Source organism: Nerophis lumbriciformis, linkage group LG28 (assembly GCF_033978685.3).
Source record: "Nerophis lumbriciformis linkage group LG28, RoL_Nlum_v2.1, whole genome shotgun sequence".
NCBI classification, from domain to species: domain Eukaryota; kingdom Metazoa; phylum Chordata; class Actinopteri; order Syngnathiformes; family Syngnathidae; genus Nerophis; species Nerophis lumbriciformis.
In genome coordinates, this window is record NC_084575.2 from 35267302 (window position 1) to 35290566 (window position 23265).

The window sequence follows — 23265 nt, forward strand, 5'->3', positions numbered from 1 at the left end:
TTTTTTACACTTACATGTTGCAGTTAATTGTATTCTAGCTTCATTAGTTGTTATTTATACTTTCTGAATAAATTATGTGAAATAGGTGGAATTGAGTCTGGCAGAGTTTTAAAGTGCTCCCATTGGTGCTAATTTGTAATCTATCAGAAGATGAAATTCATACCTGCCAACTACTCCGGTTTTCCCGTAATTCGTACGGTTTTCATCAACCTATTCCGGGTTACGGTTGCAGTGATAAAAAATACGGTTTTTCATTAATTAAAAAAAAAAAAAAAGGGTGAAAACTACGCGAATTGCACCTTGTGCAGACTAGATTTTTCGATCGGACACGGAGGAATTAGCGATGTAAAAGACCACGTTGGGACAAAAAAACACAAGTCTAATGACGTTGCTAGCGATACAAGTGGAAAACTTTCAACGTTTTTCGTCGCCCAAACAGATTCTTTGGATGTGATGAATGCCGAAGTTTTATTTACGGAGGCAATAATTGAGCATGGATTTCCAATCGCACTGGCTGATCACATGGGACAGTTAAATGTTTGTAATGCAACCTTTAAAAATCATTACGCGGTGATCGCGGTCCCAAAAATAAACTTTTCTTGCATGATAATGTCCAGAAAAAATCGCTTTATATTACTATAGAGTCCTTTTAACGAATGAGTTTGATGGTTTATCACAAACCTTAAATGAAAGAAGTCCTTTGTTCTCCTGCACCGCATGCGCTTTGGACTTGCTTCGTGTTTGGTGCTCAATCCTGTCGGCTGTATTTCACAGCACGTCATACTGTTAAAAGTGTTGATACTATTTATGCTTTCAAGTCCAAGTTGAAGAAATCTTGTTAAATGTTGACAGCATAACTACCAAAATACAGAAGTATGTCCTTAATATTTTTGCAGTGCTATTTCTGTTGAAAAGTTAAAATGATTACATTAGAGATGTGATGTGCCACTTTTCAAGTGTCTGATGGCTTAAATTAATTTTCATTAATTTTTCATATTTTGAATTCTTTTGAAAGGCTTACAAAAAAACTACATTTGAATTGTAATTCCATGCTATTGACAGGACTATTAATTTTAATGAAGTTAGCTTACCATGTTTACAGTATGATCATTGTGATAGAAATGTGAATTTTAGGCACAGAATATTTTTTACAATTGAACAAGGCAGTAGATTATACAAGATTGGACAGAAAGTTAATAATGACACCAATTTTTTTTTTAATGGAATTGTTTAGTACTGTTTTACCATTTGTTTACTGTAAAAAGTGTTTATACTTTCAATTAACAAATTGAAGTCTTGTGAAAGGTTGACAGGATAACTGGCATTAACTGTCAAAATAATTTCAAACTATTGAAGTTAGCTTACAGAATAAACATGTCAATCAACCCATATGATTTTTGCTGTAATATTTTTGTTTTGAAAAGTCACTGTGACTGATAGAAAAGTGATGGTTTTAGCAACATTTTAACCTGTCTGAATGCAATCAATCATTTTGCGTCGGCTGAACCCCCCACCAGGACTTTGTCCTGGACCTGCCGGGGCCTGCGGCCCCTGGACCCTGGCTACTAGGTTTTTCTGATTTCAAAAGTTGGCAGGTATGCATCCATCCATTTTCTACCGCTTATTCCCTTTTGGGGTCGCGGGGGGCGCTGGAGCCTATCTCAGCTACAATCGGGCAGAAGGTGGGGTACACCCTGGACAAGTCGCCACCTCATCGCAGGGCCAACACAGATAGACAGACAACATTCACACTCACATTCACACACTAGGGCCAATTTAGTGTTGCCAATCAACCTTAGTTGCGTTGTGTTCACGACTATTTTAGTCTATTTTCACTGTCCCCAGTCTGCTTGTTAAAGACAATTCTGGTGTTTTTATGTTGATTTGTGTGGTTTAGGTGGTATTGTCAGGGATGGACATACTGTCGGCGTTAGTCAGCAGACTACAGGAGAGATTCAGGATGCAGGTTGGTACAGGTGAGTTATTTGACATTAAAAGTTCTAATAGTTATATGACTAAGTATGAATAATAACAATTTTCTCTCTTCAGTTCTCCCCAGCTTAATAGATCGTCTGGGAGATGCCAAGGACCAAGTCCGGGACCAGGACCAAGCACTGTTACTCAAGATCATGGACCAGGCTGCCAACCCACAGGTGGAAAATAAAACATGACCATGCATATACTGAGGTGACAACTATGATTCAATGGTAACATGAATATTTGATTGATGCATTATCAGTATGTTTGGGAGCGAATGATTGGAGGATTTAAACATAAGAACAACCGGACCAGAGAAGGACTCTGCCTCTGTCTCATCGCCACCTTAAACGTGTAAGCTCTCATAAATAAATCATTCAGTATTTGCATGTGAACCATTAAAGCTGTAAAGCAGTGCATGTTTGGACGCAAACACCGTCACCATCTTTAGAAAAAAAAAAAAAAGAACCAAAACAATTCTTGATAAAATATTATTTATTCTCTATTTTGAGCCTGCTAAAAATGTTTGTCACACAATATGTGCAAAGGTTGTCATATTTTCACATATAAAAAGCGCATCTGTAAATGTACTTTCAGGTTTGGATCTCAGAGCCTGACCCTTAACAAAATAGTTCCTCACATTTGTCACCTGTTGGGAGACCCCACAAGTCAGGTACCCAAACACTTTCACTGGCAAAGTTAGTTTATTGTAGCTAAGAAGTGCTTCCATCCATCCATTTTTTTACCACTTGTCCTTGCATTGAAAAAATCAGTGGTTCCCAAACTTCACAGAATGGCTTAAGACATTTGACTCCTGCATTAAACCCCCCTTACTTGCTATGTATGTGGACATGCGTATCCCTGATAACAATTGATTGAAATGAATTGATTGTAGGTGCGTGATGGAGCCATGAGCTCTCTCGTGGAGATCTATCGCCATGTTGGTGAGCGAGTGAGGATTGACCTTGGAAAGAAGGGCCTACCTCAGTCACGGTGAATTTTGATTTAAGCACCAGTTCTCACCTTCTTCCAAAAATAATAGCCTAAGCCATATATTTTCAAATTTTTTGGCAAATCTAAAACTAAAAATAAATCAGTTGAAGTATGAGTTACTTCATGTAATAATTATGAAAACACTCTTTTTAAAGTTTGAAAATGTGTATAAAATAATATTTTTAATGTATAGTTTAATCAAAATCAGTATACTTCAAGTTTAGTTTTAAGTCAATGAACATCTAAGTGGTGATAGTTTAGCTTCTACAGTGCAGGCGAATCTACTAGAGGTGGCCAGCATCTTGAAGAGCTGAATTTTTCAAATCAAAGGATTGATTGAAATTGTTTTGCTTAGGCCATCATTTCAAGAAGGTGATGCAATTATATTGTGTTCTAAAGGTGACACAATGGACTATTAACCTGCAACCTCCCCATCTTTTTTTCCAGGTTAAACGTCATCTTCAGTAAATTTGATGAAGTTCAAAGGTCAGGGAACATGATCTTGTCACCTGAATCAGGTAAGATTTAATCACCAGTGCCAATGTATGCTGATTGTATTGCTCTGTGGTTCGTGATAGCCTGCTGGATCAATTTTCTTGTCATGTAATTAGATGTTCTCTTTGGAACGAATTCAATGAAAACACGAAAACAATGGTACCCTTGATTCATCTGCTCAACTCCCAGACATTTGCGTGGGTTCCTAACCAACCACAATAGTAGCTTGTTAGGCCGTTTTAATACCAAACTTCCAACATCTTGACCATCTCGCCACTGAAGCTGGGAAGAAGTAAACTTCAAATATATAGTATAAATACATATATATATATATATATATATATATATATATATATATATATATATATATATATATATATATATATATTAGTGTGTATATACTGTTGCGTTTTGGACCAGTTGTTCCTCCCAGGGAATTCAAGTCACAATTCGCTCCCAAGCTCTTTACGACACTTAAAGCTGAGTTGAAAAACCACCAGAGACAGAATGGGTATTTTGTTGTATATTTTCAAAGCTTTGCCAATAAACATTTCGAGACCAGTCTAACCCTAGAACATTCTATTGCGCCTCCCAAAATGGTCTGTCTTCCCAACGCCATTCGTGAAGTTTGCTTCTTTTATGAATTTATTATGGCTCTACTGAAAATGTGAGGGTCAAAAGTATACATACAGCAATGTTAGTATTTGCTTACATGTCTTTTGGCAAGTTTACCTGCAATAAGGCACTTTTGGTAGCCGTCCACAAGCTTCTGCTTGAATTTTTGACCACTAAATTGGTGCAGTTCAGCTAAATGTGTTGCTTTTCTGACATGGACTTGTTTCTTCAGCATTGTCCACACGTTTAAGTCAGGACTTTGGAAAGGCCATTCTAAAACCTTCCTTCTAGCCTGATTTAGCCATTCCTTTACCACTTTTGATATGTGTTTGGGGTCATTGTCCTGTTGGAACACCCAACTGTGCCCAAGACCCAACCTCCAAGCTGATGATTTTAGCTTGTCCTGAAGAATTTGGAGGTAATCCTCCTTTTTCATTGTCCAGCAGTTCCATTGGCAGCAAAACAGGCCCAGAGCATAATACTACCACCACCATGCTTGACGGTAGGCATGGTGTTCCTGGGATTAAAGGCCTCACCTTTTCTCCTCCAAACATATGGCTGGGTATTGTGGCCAAACAGGTCAATTTTTGTTTCATCTGACATCACATGGACAAAGATAAGACCTTCTGGAGGAAAGTTCTGTGGTCAGATGAAACAAAAATTAAGCCATTTGGCCACAATACTTACATATACAGTATACACTGTAGCGTAATATATTTGGAATATTTTTTTATAGCTGTTAAATAGAGGAGGCACGGACATCAGCGTGGATCAATATTAGCTTATTTTTCATCTCACATTTAATAAAATACGCCAGAGCGTCAATTCCGGTCCTTCAACAAAAGTTATTTCTTCGGAATCAAAATATATATTCATATATTAAATATAGCCTACCGTATTTTCCGCACTATAAGGCGCACCGGATTATTAGCCGCACCTTCTATGAATTACATATTTCATAATTTTGTCCACCAATAAGCCGCCCCGGACTAAAAGCCGCGCCTACGCTGCGCTAAAGTGAATGTCAAAAAAACGCTGCGCTAAAGTGAATGTCAAAAAAACAGTCAGATAGTTCAGTCAAACTTTAATAATATATTGAAAACCAGCGTTCTAACAACTCTGTCCCAAAATGTACGCAAATGTGCAATCACAAACATAGTAAAATTCAAAATGGTGTAGAGCAATAGTAACATAATGTTGCTCGAACGTTAATGTCACAACACACAAAATAAACATAGCGCTCACCTTCTGAAGTTATTCTTCATTCGTAAATCCTTCGAATTCTTCGTCTTCGGTGTCCGAATTGAAAAGTTGCGCTAGCGTGGGATCCAAAATGGCCGGTTCCGTCTCGTAGAAGTCATCGGGAGTCAGTGTCGCTGTTGTTCTGTGAATCCTGCCTTCCGGAAAGCTCGGACCACAGTTGTGACCGAAATATCTGCCCAAGCATTTACGATCCACTGGCAGATGTTGGCGTATGTCGTCCGAGGCTGTCTGCCCGTCTTAGTGAAGGTGTGTTCGCCTTCGGAGCTGTGTGAAAAAAGCCACCCGGCCTCTTCGCGTAAACTTCCCTTAACCACTCGCTCATCTTTTCTTCATCCATCCATCCCTTCGAGTTAGCTTTTATGATGACGCCGGCTGGAAAGGTCTCTTTTGGCAAGGTCTTCCTTTTGAATATCACCATGAGTGGAAGTTAGCATGGCAAGCTAGAACCACAGTGAAGGATGACTTCTCATTCCCTGTGGAGCGAATATTCACTGTACGTGCTCCCGTTCCACAGTGCGGTTCAGTTGCTGTGAAATACGGTAGTAATCCGTGTGCGGATGGAGAGATTGCGTCTTTTTATGACCCGGATCGTTTAGTAGGAGCCATTTTGTGGTCTTTACAGATGTAAACAGGAAATGAAACGTACGGTGATATCCGCGCGTTTTTTCTTCTTCTTCCGGGGGCGGGTGAAGCGCTTCCTGTTCTATGGGGGCGGGTGAAGCGCTTCCTGTTCTATGGGGGCGGGTGCTTTCCTTGGCGGTTGCTTGCGTAGAAGAAGAAGCGCTTCCTGTTCTACCGGGAAAAAAGATGGCGGCTGTTTACCGAAGTTGCGAGACCGAAACTTTATGAAAATTAATCGTAATAAAGCGCACCGGGTTATTAGGCGCACTGTCAGCTTTTGAGAAAAATTGTGGTTTTTAGGTGCGCCTTATAGTGCGGAAAATACGGTATTTACTTGCGCACTATTGACTAGTGACGCGCCGGAAATTTGTTATCACAGTTGTGATAATAATGTATCACAATAGCTGCTGACACTCCCCATCCTCATCCTCCTTTCCTGAGTCATTATGACGCAATGGCTGTCCCTCAGCCCTGGCTCCACCTTCTAGTGATCCGAGCATTCATGCTCCTCCCATTGTCTCCACCCCCACTTCCTCCTTTTTCCATCCTGATGTTAGCAGTGCGTGTGTTTGCTGAAGTCAGCTAGAGGACAGCGTGACTGTATCAGGACAAAGAGGAACATTTTACTATAGAGCAGGAGAAGGGAGACTAGCATGTTGACTTCACTCCTTGCCCCTGTTCTCACTGTCAGAGGATAAAGATGTGAGGATTGCAGAGGACTGCTAGAACCACCTGATTGTCGGCATGCTGAGGAAACTGGTCTGCAGGCGGATCTGCTCCTGTAAGCTGATGCTGTTGCCACCATCTATAATGCTCTCAATGATAGATGGTTTTGTGGCAGGAGGGTGTAAGATGGATATACAGGTAAAAGCCAGTAAATTAGAATATTTTGAAAAACTTGATTTGTTTCAGTAATTGCATTCAAAAGGTGTAACTTGTACATTATATTTATTCATTGCACACAGACTGATGCATTCAAATGTTTATTTCATTTAATTTTGATGATTTGAAGTGGCAACAAATGAAAATCCAAAATTCCGTGTGTCACAAAATTAGAATATTACTTAAGGCTAATACAAAAAAGGGATTTTTAGAAATGTAGGCCAACTGAAAAGTATGAAAATGAAAAATATGAGCATGTACAATACTCAATACTTGGTTGGAGCTCCTTTTGCCTCAATTACTGCGTTAATGCGGCGTGGCATGGAGTCGATGAGTTTCTGGCACTGCTCAGGTGTTATGAGAGCCCAGGTTGCTCTGATAGTGGCCTTCAACTCTTCTGCGTTTTTGGGTCTGGCATTCTGCATCTTCCTTTTCACAATACCCCACAGATTTTCTATGGGGCTAAGGTCAGGGGAGTTGGCGGGCCAATTTAGAACAGAAATACCATGGTCCGTAAACCAGGCACGGGTAGATTTTGCGCTGTGTGCAGGCGCCAAGTCCTGTTGGAACTTGAAATCTCCATCTCCATAGAGCAGGTCAGCAGCAGGAAGCATGAAGTGCTCTAAAACTTGCTGGTAGACGGCTGCGTTGACCCTGGATCTCAGGAAACAGAGTGGACCGACACCAGCAGATGACATGGCACCCCAAACCATCACTGATGGTGGAAACTTTACACTAGACTTCAGGCAACGTGGATCCTGTGCCTCTCCTGTCTTCCTCCAGACTCTGGGACCTCGATTTCCAAAGGAAATGCAAAATTTGCTTTCGTCAGAAAACATGACTTTGGACCACTCAGCAGCAGTCCAGCTCTTTTTTTCCTTAGCCCAGGTGAGACGCTTTTCGCGCTGTTTCTTGGTCAACAGTGGCTTGACACGAGGTATGCGGCAGTTGAAACCCATGTCTTTCAAGCGTCTCTTGGTGGTGGATCTTGAAGCACTGACTCCAGCAGCTGTCCACTCCTTCTGAATCTCCCCCACATTTTTGAATGGGTTTTTTTTCACAATCTTGACCAGGGCGCGGTGATCCCTATCGCTTGTACACTTTTTCTGACCACAGTTTTTCCTTCCCTTTGCCTCTCCATTAATGTGTTTGGACACAGAGCTCTGAGAACAGCCAGCCTCTTCAGCAATAACCTTTTGTGTCTTTCCCTCCTTGTGCAATGTGTCGATGGTTGCCTTTTGGACAGCTGTCAAATCTGAAGTCTTCCCCATGTTTGTGTAGGCTTCAGAACTGGACCGAGAGACCATTTAAAGCCCTTTGCAGGTGTTTTGAGTTAATCAGCTGATTAGTTTGTGGCACCAGGTGTCTTCAAAATTTAATCCTTACACAATATTCTAATTTTGTGACACACGGAATTTTGGATTTTCATTTGTTGCCACTTCAAATCATCAAAATTAAATGAAATAAACATTTGAATGCATCAGTCTGTGTGCAATGAATAAATATAATGTACAAGTTACACCTTTTGAATGCAATTACTGAAATAAATCAAGTTTTTCAAAATATTCTAATTTACTGGCTTTTACCTGTACATTTGTAATGTGTCTCATGAGTGACCACACAGGCCGATGAAGACTTATAGTCTGTCTCTGATGGACTGAAGACCACTGACTGTTTTCTTTATTGTTATTTTGGGGTGTGCTAAACGCCAGGGGAGGAGCCCCCCCATCCTTGGGTTCACATTGAACTGCCTTGGCATTCATTTTTGTTCAACATGACAGAACGACATCACAGTAGTTGTGTGTGCTTGTGCGTCCATGTGGAATGTTGACGAGCGTTGATAGCGTGGGCATAGACCGGCCCTCAGGCCGCAGCTTGTGTTTTTGTTTGCAGGCGACATATTTTTGAAAACGTACCATAATGTTTTAAAGTTGTCAAATTAGTACATTAAAAGGGATGATTACGGTCACATTGGAAAAAAAACTATTAAAAAGTTACAAGAACATGTTTTTTGCTATGTTAAAAATAAAACATTTACCGTATTTTTCGGACTATAAGTCACAGTTTTTTTTCATAGTTTGGCCGGGGGTGCGACTTATACTCAGGAGCGACTTATGTGTGAAATGATGAACACATTACCGTAAAATATCAAATAATATTATTGATCTCATTCACGTAAGAGACTAGACGTATAAGATTTCATGGGATTTAGCGATTAGGAGTGACAGATTGTTTGGTAAACGTATAGCATGTTCTATATGTTATAGTTATTTGAATGACTCTTACCATAATATGTTACGTTAACATACCAGTTGGTTATTTATGCCTCATATAACGTACACTTATTCAGCCTGTTGTTCACTATTCTTCATTTATTTTAAATTGCCTTTCAAATGTCTATTCTTGCTGTTGGCTTTTATCAAATAAATTTCCTCAAAAAATGCGACTTATACTCCAGTGCGACTTATATACCGTATTTTCCGCACCATAAGGCGCCCTGGGTTATAAGCCGCGCCTTCAATGAACGGCATATTTCAAAACTTTGTCCACCTATAAGCCGCCCCATGTTGTAAGCCGCATCTAACTGCGCTAAAGGAATGTCAAAAAAACAGTCAGATAGGTCAGTCAAACTTTAATAATATATTAAAACCAGCGTGATGTGGGCGCGCATGGAGTCGTATATCAACATGGACAGAGCTGCGTGAAAAAAGCCACCCGGCCTCTTCGCGTAAACTTAAACTTACCTTAACCACTCGCTCATCTTTTCTTCATCCATCCCTTCGAGTTAGCTTTTATGATGACGCCGGCTGGAAAGGTCTCTTTTGGCAAGGTCTTCCTTTTGAATATCACCATGGGTGGAAGTTTCTGGCCATTAGCATGGCAAGCTAGAACCACAGTGAAGGATGACTTCTCATTCTCTGTGGTGCGAATATTCACCGTACGTGCTCCCGTTGTATCCACAGTGCGGTTCACAGGAATATCAGTTGCTGTGAAATAGTAATCCGTGTGCGGATGGAGAGATTGCGTCTTTTCATGAACCGGATCCCTGTCGCTTAGTAGGAGCCATTTTGTGGTCTTTACAGATGTAAACACACAAAGGAAATGAAACGGTAATATCCGTGCGCTTTTTCTTCTTCTACGCGGGCGGGTGGTTGCTTACAGTAGAAGAAGAAGCGCTTCCTGTTCTATGGGGGCGGGTGCTTACCTTGGCGGTTGCTTGCGTAGAAGAAGAAGCGCTTCCTGTTCTACCGGGAAAAAAGATGGCGGCTGTTTACCGAAGTTGCGAGACCGAAACTTTATGAAAATGAATCTTAATATTTATCCATATATAAAGCGCACCGGGTTATAAGGCGCACTGTCAGCTTTTGAGAAAATTTGTGGTTTTTAGGTGCGCCTTATAGTGCGGAAAATACGGTATGTTTTTTTCCTTCTTTATTATGCATTTTCGGCAGGTGCGACTTATACTCCGAAAAATACGGTACTTTAATTTGGATATTCAAGAATCTTTTCAACTAATTGCCTTTAATTGACAAGCAAAAAAAGACATTACCCGGAATTTAAAAAAATTTTTTTTTTTTTTTACAAAGCTTCAAAAATGTTATCAAAAACGTAATATTATTGCATGAAAAATATCAACGTGGCCCCTTTATCCGTAAATTACACAACATGGCTGCATGTATTTTGGTAACCTTTTGCTTTTAAGCTTACTTGCGGCAAATCTCATAATGGTCTGTCTTCCAAATGTGTTGATGTCGTCACGAGTGACAGTGGACTGATTGTTGTGATCCTCCACAACTATGGTTGGCATGCTGTGTCGAGGCTACAGGAATATTTGTCCTCTGCCCTGTGCCAGTTTAAACTTGGAATGCAGACATGTTAGTGCGCCTGCCCACACCATTGTGGAGTGGCATAGCTCACTGAACCCCTTTTACCTTTCCCCCGCTTAAGATAAAAACTTTGAGGATGACGACTCACTGGATGGAGGCTGCTCTTCAACCTCATCCAAAGCTGCATTGTTGGCTGGGAGAAAGACTATGAGTGTGGGTCCACGCCGACACCCCACCTCCAGCACCAAGTCAGCAGGTAAGAGCCCACCTTTTCCATCTGCCTAGTAATAAGTAAGGCTAAAGATATACAATCATCAGGTAGCAGACTAAGCATTCAGTCAACAGTCTTTTTGTTGTCTGCAGGGAAAGATGGTTCTTCTGCTGGAGCAGTGGATGAGGATGACTTCATGCAAGCCTTCGAAGATGTTCCCACTATGCAGGTTAATTTGTTTGACTCAACACTTACTGTGTTTGTCTGTCACATAAGCAGCTGATTATATGTCCTCATTCTTCAATCAGATATACTCCAACCGGGAGGTAGAAGAGGCCATGGCCAAGATTCGAGATGTGCTGTCAGACGACAAACGCGACTGGGAGCTCCGCGTGGCAGCGGTAAAAATGTCACCTCAGGATTCTTTCTTTGTTGTTATCAAGCTCTGGATCACATCGCCTTGCCTATTGTGCCATACCAGCTGAAGAAGGTACGCTCACTGGTCTTGGCTGGCGCAGCAGAGTTTGACGGCTTCCCGCAGCAGTTGCGGCTCCTGGAGTCTGCATTCAAACTGTCGGCCAAAGACCTACGTTCTCAGGTGGTTCGGGAGGCCTGTATCACTCTTGGGTAAGACCGTCCTCTAAGGCTGCAGCTAACGATTATTTTTCTATCGATTAATCTATAGATTATTTTTTCGATTAATCGGTTAATCTATCGATTATTTTTTCGATTAATCTATAGAATATTTTTCCTTTTACCGATTATTTTTTTAATTTAAAATGAAGATGAAAAAATAAATGTTGGCCAGTTTTTTCAAAAGGCATGACTTTTATATACAAAAAAAAAAGTATGGCCACTCAGTCAACATTGACAACAACATGACAAAATATTCTGTAACAATGTAAACATTTAAAACTTTTAACATTTAACAAAATTAAAAGTAGCTTATTTGCTTTTTAATGTGCAAATATAAAAGTAAACATCCAGTGCAAATCTTAATATTCTGCAATAGTATAAGCATTTCTAAAGTAAAAGTATTGCTTATTTTGCTTTAAAATGTGCAAAAATAAAGATAAACATCCAATACAAAAAAGTGCAAAACGAAATATTCTGTAACAGTGTAAACATTTCAACAAAAGTAAAAGTATTGCTTATTTTGCTTAATAACACAACAATGATAGTATGATTAAAGTGAAAGTTAATTGTTGGTTTGTACATAGTATATGTAACTGTTAATGTTGTAAAAGGTATTTGCACAACTAATTAACGTTTGCGCGTCTTTGTAAACACTGAACAGGCATGCCAAACGCGCCTCTCAGAGCGAAACAGTGTTTTAGTTTATGAATTTACAACGCAGATACAAATGACACATTCATGATTTTGTGTAATGATGACAATGTATACTCACGCGGACGATTGACTAGTTGATGGTGATGGCAAGAACGCTGTCGGGTGTTTTCTTTTCAAATGTTCCTTCATAGCCGTTGTGCTGCTATGATAGGCCATTTCCGCTCGACACAGTGTGCATACAACAACTGTCAAGTGTTTTGCTTTTTTCGCTGTGCTTATCCCACACTTGAAGGGATGTACCAATGCTGAATGTGGCTTCTGGATTTCACTCAAAAGACCAGACCGTAGTTACTTTTTCCTTTTATTTTCCTTTAGTTTGCAACAGTTTTTCCAACCAAGAAACAGCTTCTTTTTTCTTCTTTAGTCTTTTTAGCAGTCTTTAGCAGTGTTAGTAGACTTTAGTTTCTTTAGCTGTCATTAGTAGCCTTTAGTAGCCTTTAGCTTCTTTAGTAGGTGAAAAACCTTTAAGGACAAAACACCACAAGATTAACATGCTGTAAAAAATCAATCAATTATCAATCCCATAATTTACAACTATTAATTAGCTATCAAACTCTTAACCATTAAACAAGTGCAACAAAATGGACACATCTTTTCCCTTTAAGTTAAAACAGATTTTAAATAAATTGTCTCAACATAAATGCACCAAGATACATATAAAATACATTTAACACCAGAAACACAATAGATAAATGCAGCAGAAAACCCAATATGCAAATACATAAATACCTAACCAATTAACCACCTATTTAGATACATATTTAAAATCCATATTCAATATAAATATATTATTAATTTAGCAGTGAAACACTCAATCTTAAACGCTGTCTACTGGTAGAAAAATGCCCCTTTTTCTACGCCCTCACCAACACAGTTAAATCCAACACTTTAAATTGAGCGACTTCACCCTCCTGATGAAGCAAACTGCTCCAACATTTATCAAACTAAGCAAAGAATATCAACACTAAACAACAGTTACATAACACACTGTGTGTATTTAGCCTCCAGACTAAGCACGCTACATGCACACAACCCCCCCTCCCATCTCACCAGCGCAACAGGTGCGCCATACCCACGAAGAGAAATATTAAATCTTACATACTGTTGGCACAACTCTGGGTTATCTGTAATGAACTAAACCTTTTTCCACTCTGCGCTGGCGTCTTTTGTACTCCTTGATTTGACACAGCGGTCTAATTACCGGGCTCGCGCACCAGCAGATGAGACAGGAGCGCGCCGCGTTATACCTGCGCGCGAACGTAAACTGATCGGCTCTGATTTTATAAGCCGACTGGCCGAAATAATGCCGAATTATATACATTTGTTTATTGAAATACTCCCACACTTTTGACGACTTTTGGCGTGCTTTTTTTCCCTCGCTCGCACCGCTCGCATCATCTGCTTTGCGCTCCGCCATGACGGCAGTGTGACGTAAATATGCGACGCGTCGAAGCATAAAAACGACGTCGACGTATTTACGTAACCGATGACGTTGACTACGTCGACGCGTCGTTTCAGCCTTACCGTCCTCATTAAATTTTGAAGAGGACGTCTGAAGTCCTCTTTCGGTCACTCACTTGACGATAACGTTTCTGTTTGTGGTTCCAGTGTGTTTTTGTTTTGAGTGGTTGCTTGAATCTCTTGTTTTCAGATACCTTTCCTCAGTGCTCTGCAGCCGCTTTGATCATGCCGCTGAGGCCATCCTACCGACCCTTCTCTTCCTGGTCTCCAACAGTGCCAAAGTCATTGCCACCTCTGGCATTGCCGTCATCCGCCTCATCCTTAAAGTGGGTCTCTGCTTCCTGTCAAATCAATTGTTTACTGGCAAGTGACTAACGTGCTTTGTGTGTTTTGCAGCACACACACTACCCTCGTCTGATCCCTGTCATCACCGGCAACTGTACCTCAAAATCTGTGGCGGTCAGAAGGTAAGCACAAAAAATAGCAGAAGAAAACCAAGACTCTTCTTTACTTAGTGCGTTCAAGTTATTCAGGTTAGTTTTTTTTCGGGGGAATTGATGAAAAAATATATTGAATATATTTATATTCAATATTTATTTAATATATATTATATATTTATATATACTCTGCAACATCGCGTAGACATCGGGGGCGGTACTTCTGGATTGGCAGACCGGGGTGGTGGTTCCTCTCTTTAAGAAGGGGAACCGGAGGGTGTGTTCCAACTATCGTGGGATCACACTCCTCAGCCTTCCCGCTAAGGTCTATTCAGGTGTACTGGAGAGGAGGCTACGCCGGATAGTCGAACCTCGGATTCAGGAGGAACAGTGTGGTTTTCGTCCTGGTCGTGGAACTGTGGACCAGCTCTATACTCTCGGCAGGGTCCTTGAGGGTGCATGGGAGTTTGCCCAACCAGTCTACATGTGCTTTGTGGACTTGGAGAAGGCATTTGACCGTGTACCCCGGGAAGTCCTGTGGGGAGTGCTCAGAGAGTACGGGGTAACGGACTGTCTTATTGTGGTAGTTCGCTCCCTGTATAATCAGTGTCAGAGCTTGGTCCGCATTGCCGGCAGTAAGTCGGACACGTTTCCAGTGAGGGTTGGACTCCGCTAAGGCTGCCCTTTGTCACCCATTCTGTTCATAACCATTATGGACAGAATTTCTAGACGCAGTCAGGGCGTTGAGGGGATCTGGTTTGGTGGCTGCAGGATTAGGTCTCTGCTATTTGCAGATGATGTGGTCCTGATGGCTTCCTCTGGCCAAGATCTTCAGCTCTTGCTGGATCGGTTCGCAGCCGAGTGTGAAGCGACTGGGATGGGAATCAGCACCTCCAAGTCCGAGTCCATGGTTCTCTCCCGGAAAAGGGTGGAGTGCCATCTCCGGGTTGGGGAGGAGATCTTGCCCCAAGTGGAGGAGTTCAAGTACCTCGGAGTCTTGTTCACGAGTGGGGGAAGAGTGGATCGTGAGATCGACAGGCGGATCGGTGCGGCATCTTCAGTAATGCGGACGCTGTATCGATCCGTTGTGGTGAAGAAGGAGCTGAGCCGGAAGGCAAAGCTCTCGATTTACCGGTCGATCTACGTTCCCATCCTCACCTATGGTCATGAGCTTTGGGTCATGACCGAAAGGACAAGATCACGGGTACAAGCGGCCGAAATGAGTTTCCTCCGCCGAGTGGCGGGGCTCTCCCTTAGAGATAGGGTGAGAAGGTCTGTCATTCGGGGGGAGCTCAAAGTAAAGCCGCTGCTCCTCCACATCGAGAGGAGCCAGATGAGGTGGTTCGGGCATCTGGTCAGGATGCCACCCGAACACCTCCCTAGGAAGGTGTTTCGGGCACGTCCGACCGGTAGGAGGCCACGGGGAAGACCCAGGACACGCTGGGAAGACTATCTCTCCCGGCTGGCCTGGGAACGCCTCGGGATCCCCCGGGAGGAGCTGGACGAAGTGGCTGGGGAGAGGGAAGTCTGGGCTTCCCTGCTTAAGGTGCTGCCCCCGCGACCCGACCTCGGATAAGCGGAAGAAGATGGATGGATGGATGGATATATTTATAGAATAATTAATGAATAAATGCTGTGTGTCTTGCAGGCGCTGCTATGAGTTCTTGAACCTGCAGCTACAGGGATGGAACACAAGCGCTCTGGAGAGGTCAGGAAACACAATTTCATACACAATATCGGGCAGCAGTAGTTCATGAGGTAGAGCAGGTCATCATGAAACCGGAGGGTGGGCGGTTTGAATCCTGCTCCCTCTGTACACTTTACTCACCTTGCCTCCAGTGCTGCCCACACTAATGTTTGGTAGTGATCATGGGCGTGGTGCTTGGAATGAATTGGCAGTCAGGTTTACAGGGCAGCTGTGGATCCAGATGTAGCTGTGCACCACCAGTGTGTGACTGGACTTAATGAATCATCACTTAAAACGCTTTGGGTGACTAGAAAGGCGCTATAAAAATTTGATTTATGCTTATAAAAATGTTGATATCATGAATAATTAAATGCATGCTACAGGTTACAGGGAAGAGAAATGAAGCCTGTTTTGTGTCTGTAATATTATCTGCTGTGGAGTAAGCAGAGGTTCTGACAGTGAAGTGAAAGTGATGACAGAGGCTGCTGATCTTTCTGTTGCAGTAACGTGACACTCACCCAGTAGTCAGAGGGGTGGCTGCCTGTGTGTAAAATATATCTGCAGGCATCTCCACTGCTTGAAACCTGAGCTGAACCTTGATACCAAGGGAGCTCTTGGGTTGTCATCAATAAGTCTTCATACCTGCCAACTACTCCGGTTTTCCCGTAATTAGTACGGTTTTCATTAACCTATTCCGGGTTACGGTTGCAGTGATAAAAAATAAGTTTTTTCATTAATACATTTTTTTTTTTTTTTTTAAGTTTTATTCACGAAATCGCGTAACAACAATGACAATCGACACTGCTTCCCGTAACTTCCTATCGAGCCATTCCGAATGCCATGCGCGAGGCTATTTATAGCACCGCTGCCAAGCACGAGGCACCTGTTGCCATTGTTTCCAAACTAGCGAACGATCATGGAATCAGCCGGAGAAAATCGCAAACGAGTCTTAAACCGAAAGGAAAACTGCAGTCATTCCGTGAAGAATATTCAAAAGCCTATCCGGGAATAATTATCCGTTCCAAAAAGGGTGAAAACTACGCGAATTGCACCTTGTGCAGACAAGATTTTTCGATGGGACACGGAGGAATTAGCGATGTAAAAGACCACGTTGGGACAAAAAAACACAAGTCTAATGCCGTTGCTAAATTTGGATTTTAGCCACAAAAAGGTAATGACACCAATGTTATCTATTGGAATTGTTTAGTACTATTATACTGTTAAAAGTGTTTATACTATTTATGCTTTCGAGTCCAAGTTGAAGAAATCTTGTTAAATGTTGACAGCATAACTACCAAAATACAGAAGTATGTCCTTAATATTTTTGCAGTGCTATTTCTGTTGAAAAGTTCAAATGATTACATTAGAGATGTGATGTGCCACTTTTCAAGTGTCTGATGGCTTAAATTAATTTTCATTAATTTTTCATATTTTGAATTCTTTTGAAAGGCTTACAAAAAAACTACATTTGAATTGTAATTCCATGCTATTGACAGGACTATTAATTGTAATGAAGTTAGCTTACCATGTTTACAGTATGATCATTGTGATAGAAATGTGAATTTTAGGCACAGAATATTTTTTACAATTGAACAAGGCAGTAGATTATACAAGCTTGGACAGAAAGTTAATAATGACACCAATTTTTTTTTTAATGGAATTGTTTAGTACTGTTTTACCATTTGTTTACTGTAAAAAGTGTTTATACTGTTTATACTTTCAATTAACAAATTGAAGTCTTGTGAAAGGTTGACAGGATAACTGGCATTAACTGTCAAAATAATTTCAAACTATTGAAGTTAGCTTACAGAATAAACATGTCAATCAACCCATATGATTTTTGCTGTAATATTTTTGTTTTGAAAAGTCACTGTGACTGATAGAAAAGTGATGGTTTTAGCAACATTTTAACCTGTCTGAATGCAATCAATCATTTTGCGTCGGGGGGCTAAGCCTGAACCCCCCACCAGGACTTTGTCCTGGACCTACCGGGGCCTGCGTCCCCTGGACCCTGGCTACTAGGTTTTTCTGATTTCAAAAGTTGGCAGGTATGAGTCTTTGTGTGTGTGTGAGCAATGTACAGTCAGTCATCTATCTGAATGTCTCCTTTGGCAGGCATGTAGCCGTGTTAATGGAAACAATAAAAAGAGGCATTCATGATGCAGACGCGGAGGTGCGCTCTTTGGCCAGGAAGTAAGTGGCAATCTTCAACACTAGTGAAGGGTAGCTAGTTCATGATGCTGATTGCTGATATCGCCGCAGGTGCTACTGGGACTTCCATGGCCATTTTAGTCAGGAGGCGGAGCAGCTGTTCCAAAGCTTGGAGTCGTCGTATCAGAAAGCTCTGCAAGCTCACCTGCGAAGTGGAGACACGTTGGTGTCGCTGCCGGCCTCTGATCGCTCCTCGTCCTCCTCACAGGAGAGCCTCAAGTAAAACTCAAAAATCAAAGTCAACAAATGTTTGTCCTTCCATTTCACATTCACAGTTTTTGTCCCTCTGCTGTTTATAGTCGACCTTTGTCTGCAAGAAGCACCACTGGAAGCAGCATGGCGAGATGTAAGAACACATTTGTTGCTATACTAACAATATCTGTTAGGGTAGTTGTAGGCTAACAAACTCCAACACAAACACGCACGCACGCACACACACACACACACACACACACACACACACACACGAGCAGTGATTGCTCTTTGACAGTTACTATGGAGGTGTATTTTTTTGTCTTTATTACGAAAAACATTTTTGTCACCGAATTTATGTAACTGAATTTTTTGCATTTGAATTTTGTGAACTGAATCTTTTTACATCAAATTAAGTTGACAATTTAATAGAAAAAATATTCAGTGTAAAAAAATTCTGTGTCAAAAGATTAGCTGCTTCAAAACGCAAGAAGACTCAGTCCCGGTAAAAACTGAAGCAATCTTCTTCTTCTTCTTCTTTTTAATGATTGTTTGGATCCTGTCTCAGAACCTGCCAATGAGGTGTCAAGTTTGAAGTCATGTGACACGGGTCTTGCTACATTGGCCTAATACAACATAATTAACATTTCAACGCGGCCCGCTGGATATTTTCAAACAATAGAAATGAATCCAATGGTTAGAATTTGCACTTTTGTGTGACATACAGAGCTAAGCGCATAACAATTTTCGACACACGGACACGACAGAGAAAACAGTTTTCGTCATCATTGTTCAAATATTATAACGTCTGTCGAGACGCTTATCTCCATTCGGTGCCACACGCCCACACCATCAAAATGCCGAGGCAAACATTTCCACATCAACACCGTATGAAAAAATTTGTGATTTTTTTAGTTGTGATTTCCTTCTCTGCATGAAAGTTTAAAAGTAGCATATATTAATGCAGTATGAAGAAGAATGTTTTAATGTAGACATGCAAGCCTTGAAAGAACATTTTGAAAATCAAGACTACATTTCCTGCAAATGGGTGCATTTCTACCCTATATTTTAACTTTAGATTTATTCTCATATCAAACTCTTTTGGCTGTCTTTTTGACACTTACATGCGGCGCCCCCCTCCACACCCCGGATTATAAATAATTCAATGTGATTATCTTGTGTGATGACTGTATTATGATGATAGTATACATGATAGTATATATTTGTATCATGAATCAATTTAAGTGGCTTAAACCAAGTTGAAAAACTTATTGGGGTGTTACCATTTAGTGTTCAATTGTACGGAATATGTACTTCACTGTGCAACCTACTAATAAAAGTCTCAATCAATCAATCAAAACACATAGAATCATCATACTGCTGTGATTATATGCATCAAGTGTTCATTCAAGGCTAAGGCAAAATATCGAGATATATATCGTGTATCGCAATATGGCCTTAAAATATGGCAATATTAAAAAAAGGCCATATCGCCCAGCCCTAGTTCAATGATGCCATTTCTGTTTGTCATGTATAATTTTGTCTATTTTGTGTTTATCCTTGAATAAACAGGTCAGTTTCTTGTTACCAACCATTGTGTATTATTCAAACTCCCCTAATTCAGCTGGCTAGTTGTTATCAAGAGTACTAAAACCCTTTTCAACATGATTCTGACAACTAAGTAGGCTAAATAACTTTAAACTTTAATACATGCTCGGATAGGCCAGTATCGGTCAGTATCGGTATCGGTCAGTATCGGTATCGGATCGGAAGTGCAAAAACAATATCGGTATCGGATCGGAAGTGCAAAAACCTGGATCGGGACATCCCTACACTAGGGACCATTTAGTGTTGCCAATCAACCTATCCCCAGGTGCATGTCTTTGGAGGTGGGAGGGGCCTATCCCCAGGTACATGTTTTTGGAGGTGGGAGGAAGCCGGAGTAACATAGTTATTGTAATTATGTTCCCGTTGTACCATGTTTCTCTCATCACTGGTTGTAACTAGAGATGTCCGATAATATCGGCAGTCCGATATTATCCGCCGATAAATGCTTTAAAATGTAATATTGGAAATTTTCGGCATCGGTTTCAAAATTATCGGTATCGGTTTCAAAAAGTAAAATTCATAACTTTCTATAACGCCGCTGTGTACACGGACGTAGGGATTGATTGATTGATTGATTGAGACTTTTATTAGTAGGTTGCACAGTGAAGTACATATTCCGTACAATTGACCACTAAATGGTAACACCCCAATAAGTTTTTACACTTGTTTAAGTCGGGGTCCACTTAAATTGAGAAGTACAGAGCGCCAATAAACCTTTAAGGCACTGCCTTTGCGTGCCGGCCCAGTCACAAGTGAATGCATGCATACTTGGTCAACAGCCATACGGTCACACTGGGTGTGGCCGTATAAACAACTTTAACACTGTTACAAATATGCGCCACACTGTGAACCCACAACAAACAAGAATGACAAACACATTTCGGGAGAACATCCGCACCGTAACACAACAGAACAAATACCCAGAACCCCCTGCAGCACTAACTCTTCCGGGACGCTACAATATACCCCCCCCACCTCAACCTCCTCATGGTCTGTCAGGGAGAGCATGTCCCAAATTCCAAGCTGCTGTTTTGAGGCATGTTGAAAAAAATAATGCACTTTGTGACTTCAATAATTGGCACTTTTTTCCATAACTTGAGTTGATTTATTTTGGAAAACCTTGTTACATTGTTTAATGCATCCAGCGGGGCATCACAACAAAATTAGGCATAATAATGTGTTAATTCCACGACTGTATATATCGGTATCGGTTGATATCGGAATCGGTTATTAAGAGTTGGACAATATCGGAATATCGGATATCGGCAAAAAAGCCATTATCGGACATCTCTAGTTGTAACTCATTTGTAACATGTTCTGTAAAGCTTTTTGCATGTCACCAAAGTAACATAACTTCATGTTTCCCATTGAACTTCTATTAGCCAAAGTGGGCCGAGCCTCCAAACCACCTGTTGGTACCTCCTCTGGCTCCCTGCAGCGTTCTTGCAGCGACGTGGATGTCAACGCAGCAACCACAGCCCGCACCTGGATGCCTGCTGTGTCCTCGGCAGTGCAATTATCTACTTCGTCCTTTAGTTCCGCCTCTGCTCTTCCGCCCGGATCTTACGCTTCACTTGGTAAGTTGCACCGAGTGACGGCCTGAATCAGGTGACATGATGAAATCCCCACTTGCTCTCTATGTCTGAGTACTCACCTGTGAAGCCCTGAGTGTTTCTCCCAGGCTGTCTTGCCGCTCTTATTGTTTGTGGTGTAGTAAATGGTAAATGTTAAATGGGGCATACTTGTATAGTGCTTTTCTACCTTTTTAAGGAACTCAAAGCGCTTTGACACTATTTTTCACATTCACCCAATTACACACACATATTCACACATTCACACACTGATGGCGGGAGCTGCCATGCACGGCGCTAACCAGGCCCATACCTGCCAACTACTCCGGTTTTCCTGTAATTAGTACGGTTTTCATCAACCTATTCCGTGTTACGGTTGCAGTGATAAAAAATACGGTTTTTCATTAATTAAAACATTTTTTTTTTTTTTAAGTTTTATTCACGAAATCGCGTAACAACAATGACAATCGACACTGCTTCCCGTAACTTCCTATCGAGCCATTCCGAATGCCATGCGCGAGGCTATTTATAGCACCGCTGCCAAGCACGAGGCACCAGTTGCCATTGTTTCCAAACGAGCGAACGATCATGGAATCAGCCGGAGAAAAATCGCAAACGAGTCTTAAACCGAAAAGAAAACTGCAGTCATTCCGTGAAGAATATTCAAAAGCCTATCTGGGAATAATTATCCGTTCCAAAAAGGGTGAAAACTACGCGAATTGCACCTTGTGCAGACAAGATTTTTCGATCGGACACGGAGGAATTAGCGATGTAAAAGACCACGTTGGGACAAAAAAACACAAGTCTAATGCCGTTGCTAAATTTGGATTTTAGCCACAAAAAGGTAATGACACCAATGTTATCTATTGGAATTGTTTAGTACTGTTATACTGTTAAAAGTGTTTATACTATTTATGCTTTCAAGTCCAAGTTGAAGAAATCTTGTTAAATGTTGACAGCATAACTACCAAAATACAGAAGTATGTCCTTAATATTTTTGCAGTGCTATTTCTGTTGAAAAGTTCAAATGATTACATTAGAGATGTGATGTGCCACTTTTCAAGTGTCTGATGGCTTAAATTAATTTTCATTAATTTTTCATATTTTGAATTCTTTTGAAAGGCTTACAAAAAAACTACATTTGAATTGTAATTCCATGCTATTGACAGGACTATTAATTTTAATGAAGTTAGCTTACCATGTTTACAGTATGATAATTGTGATAGAAATGTGAATTTTAGGCACAGAATATTTTTTACAATCGAACAAGGCAGTAGATTATACAAGCTTGGACAGAAAGTTAATAATGACACCAATTTTTTTTTTTAATGGAATTGTTTAGTACTGTTTTACCATTTGTTTACTGTAAAAAGTGTTTATACTTTCAATGAACAAATTGAAGTCTTGTGAAAGGTTGACAGGATAACTGGCATTAACTGTCAAAATAATTTCAAACTATTGAAGTTAGCTTACAGAATAAACATGTCAATCAACCCATATGATTTTTGCTGTAATATTTTTGTTTTGAAAAGTCACTGTGACTGATAGAAAAGTGATGGTTTTAGCAACATTTTAACCTGTCTGAATGCAATCAATCATTGGACCCTGGCTACTAGGTTTTTCTGATTTCAAAAGTTGGCAGGTATGTGGCGGCGACAACCCGCGAGTGCTGATTCAGTAAAAAACTTGCAGGTTTTGAACCATTTGTTCATGACTCGTCTTCACTGCTGTGTACTTGTCTCACAAGCTTTGTGTACCAGCAGGAAAATGTTTGTTTCATGAAGTTCAGGGGACGTGGCTAATAGCATTGTGATATTGTGTGTTCTTATTTTTCTTAATATTATTGCTCTTCAGGTCGAGTTCG

General features: G+C 40.9%; 1 protein-coding gene across 8 annotated transcripts in view; it reads left to right on the forward strand.

Moving 5' to 3' along the window:
- Positions 1 to 23265, forward strand: part of LOC133571087 (CLIP-associating protein 1-B-like) — a 57607-nt gene that overhangs the window by 14032 nt on the left and 20310 nt on the right. For all 8 annotated transcript variants that reach the window (XM_061924136.1, XM_061924131.1, XM_061924139.1 and 5 more), the window contains exons 3-20: positions 1898 to 1976; positions 2050 to 2153; positions 2240 to 2331; positions 2575 to 2650; positions 2873 to 2970; positions 3418 to 3488; positions 10795 to 10929; positions 11037 to 11113; positions 11193 to 11285; positions 11366 to 11511; positions 13886 to 14021; positions 14092 to 14162; positions 15781 to 15840; positions 17935 to 18012; positions 18082 to 18249; positions 18330 to 18376; positions 21213 to 21407; positions 23256 to 23265. The exon at positions 23256 to 23265 is cut by the window's right edge and continues 86 nt beyond it. In XM_061924136.1, the coding sequence (XP_061780120.1) occupies positions 1898 to 1976; positions 2050 to 2153; positions 2240 to 2331; positions 2575 to 2650; positions 2873 to 2970; positions 3418 to 3488; positions 10795 to 10929; positions 11037 to 11113; positions 11193 to 11285; positions 11366 to 11511; positions 13886 to 14021; positions 14092 to 14162; positions 15781 to 15840; positions 17935 to 18012; positions 18082 to 18249; positions 18330 to 18376; positions 21213 to 21407; positions 23256 to 23265 (1736 nt within the window). The remainder of the gene's footprint in view (positions 1 to 1897; positions 1977 to 2049; positions 2154 to 2239; positions 2332 to 2574; positions 2651 to 2872; positions 2971 to 3417; positions 3489 to 10794; positions 10930 to 11036; positions 11114 to 11192; positions 11286 to 11365; positions 11512 to 13885; positions 14022 to 14091; positions 14163 to 15780; positions 15841 to 17934; positions 18013 to 18081; positions 18250 to 18329; positions 18377 to 21212; positions 21408 to 23255) is intronic.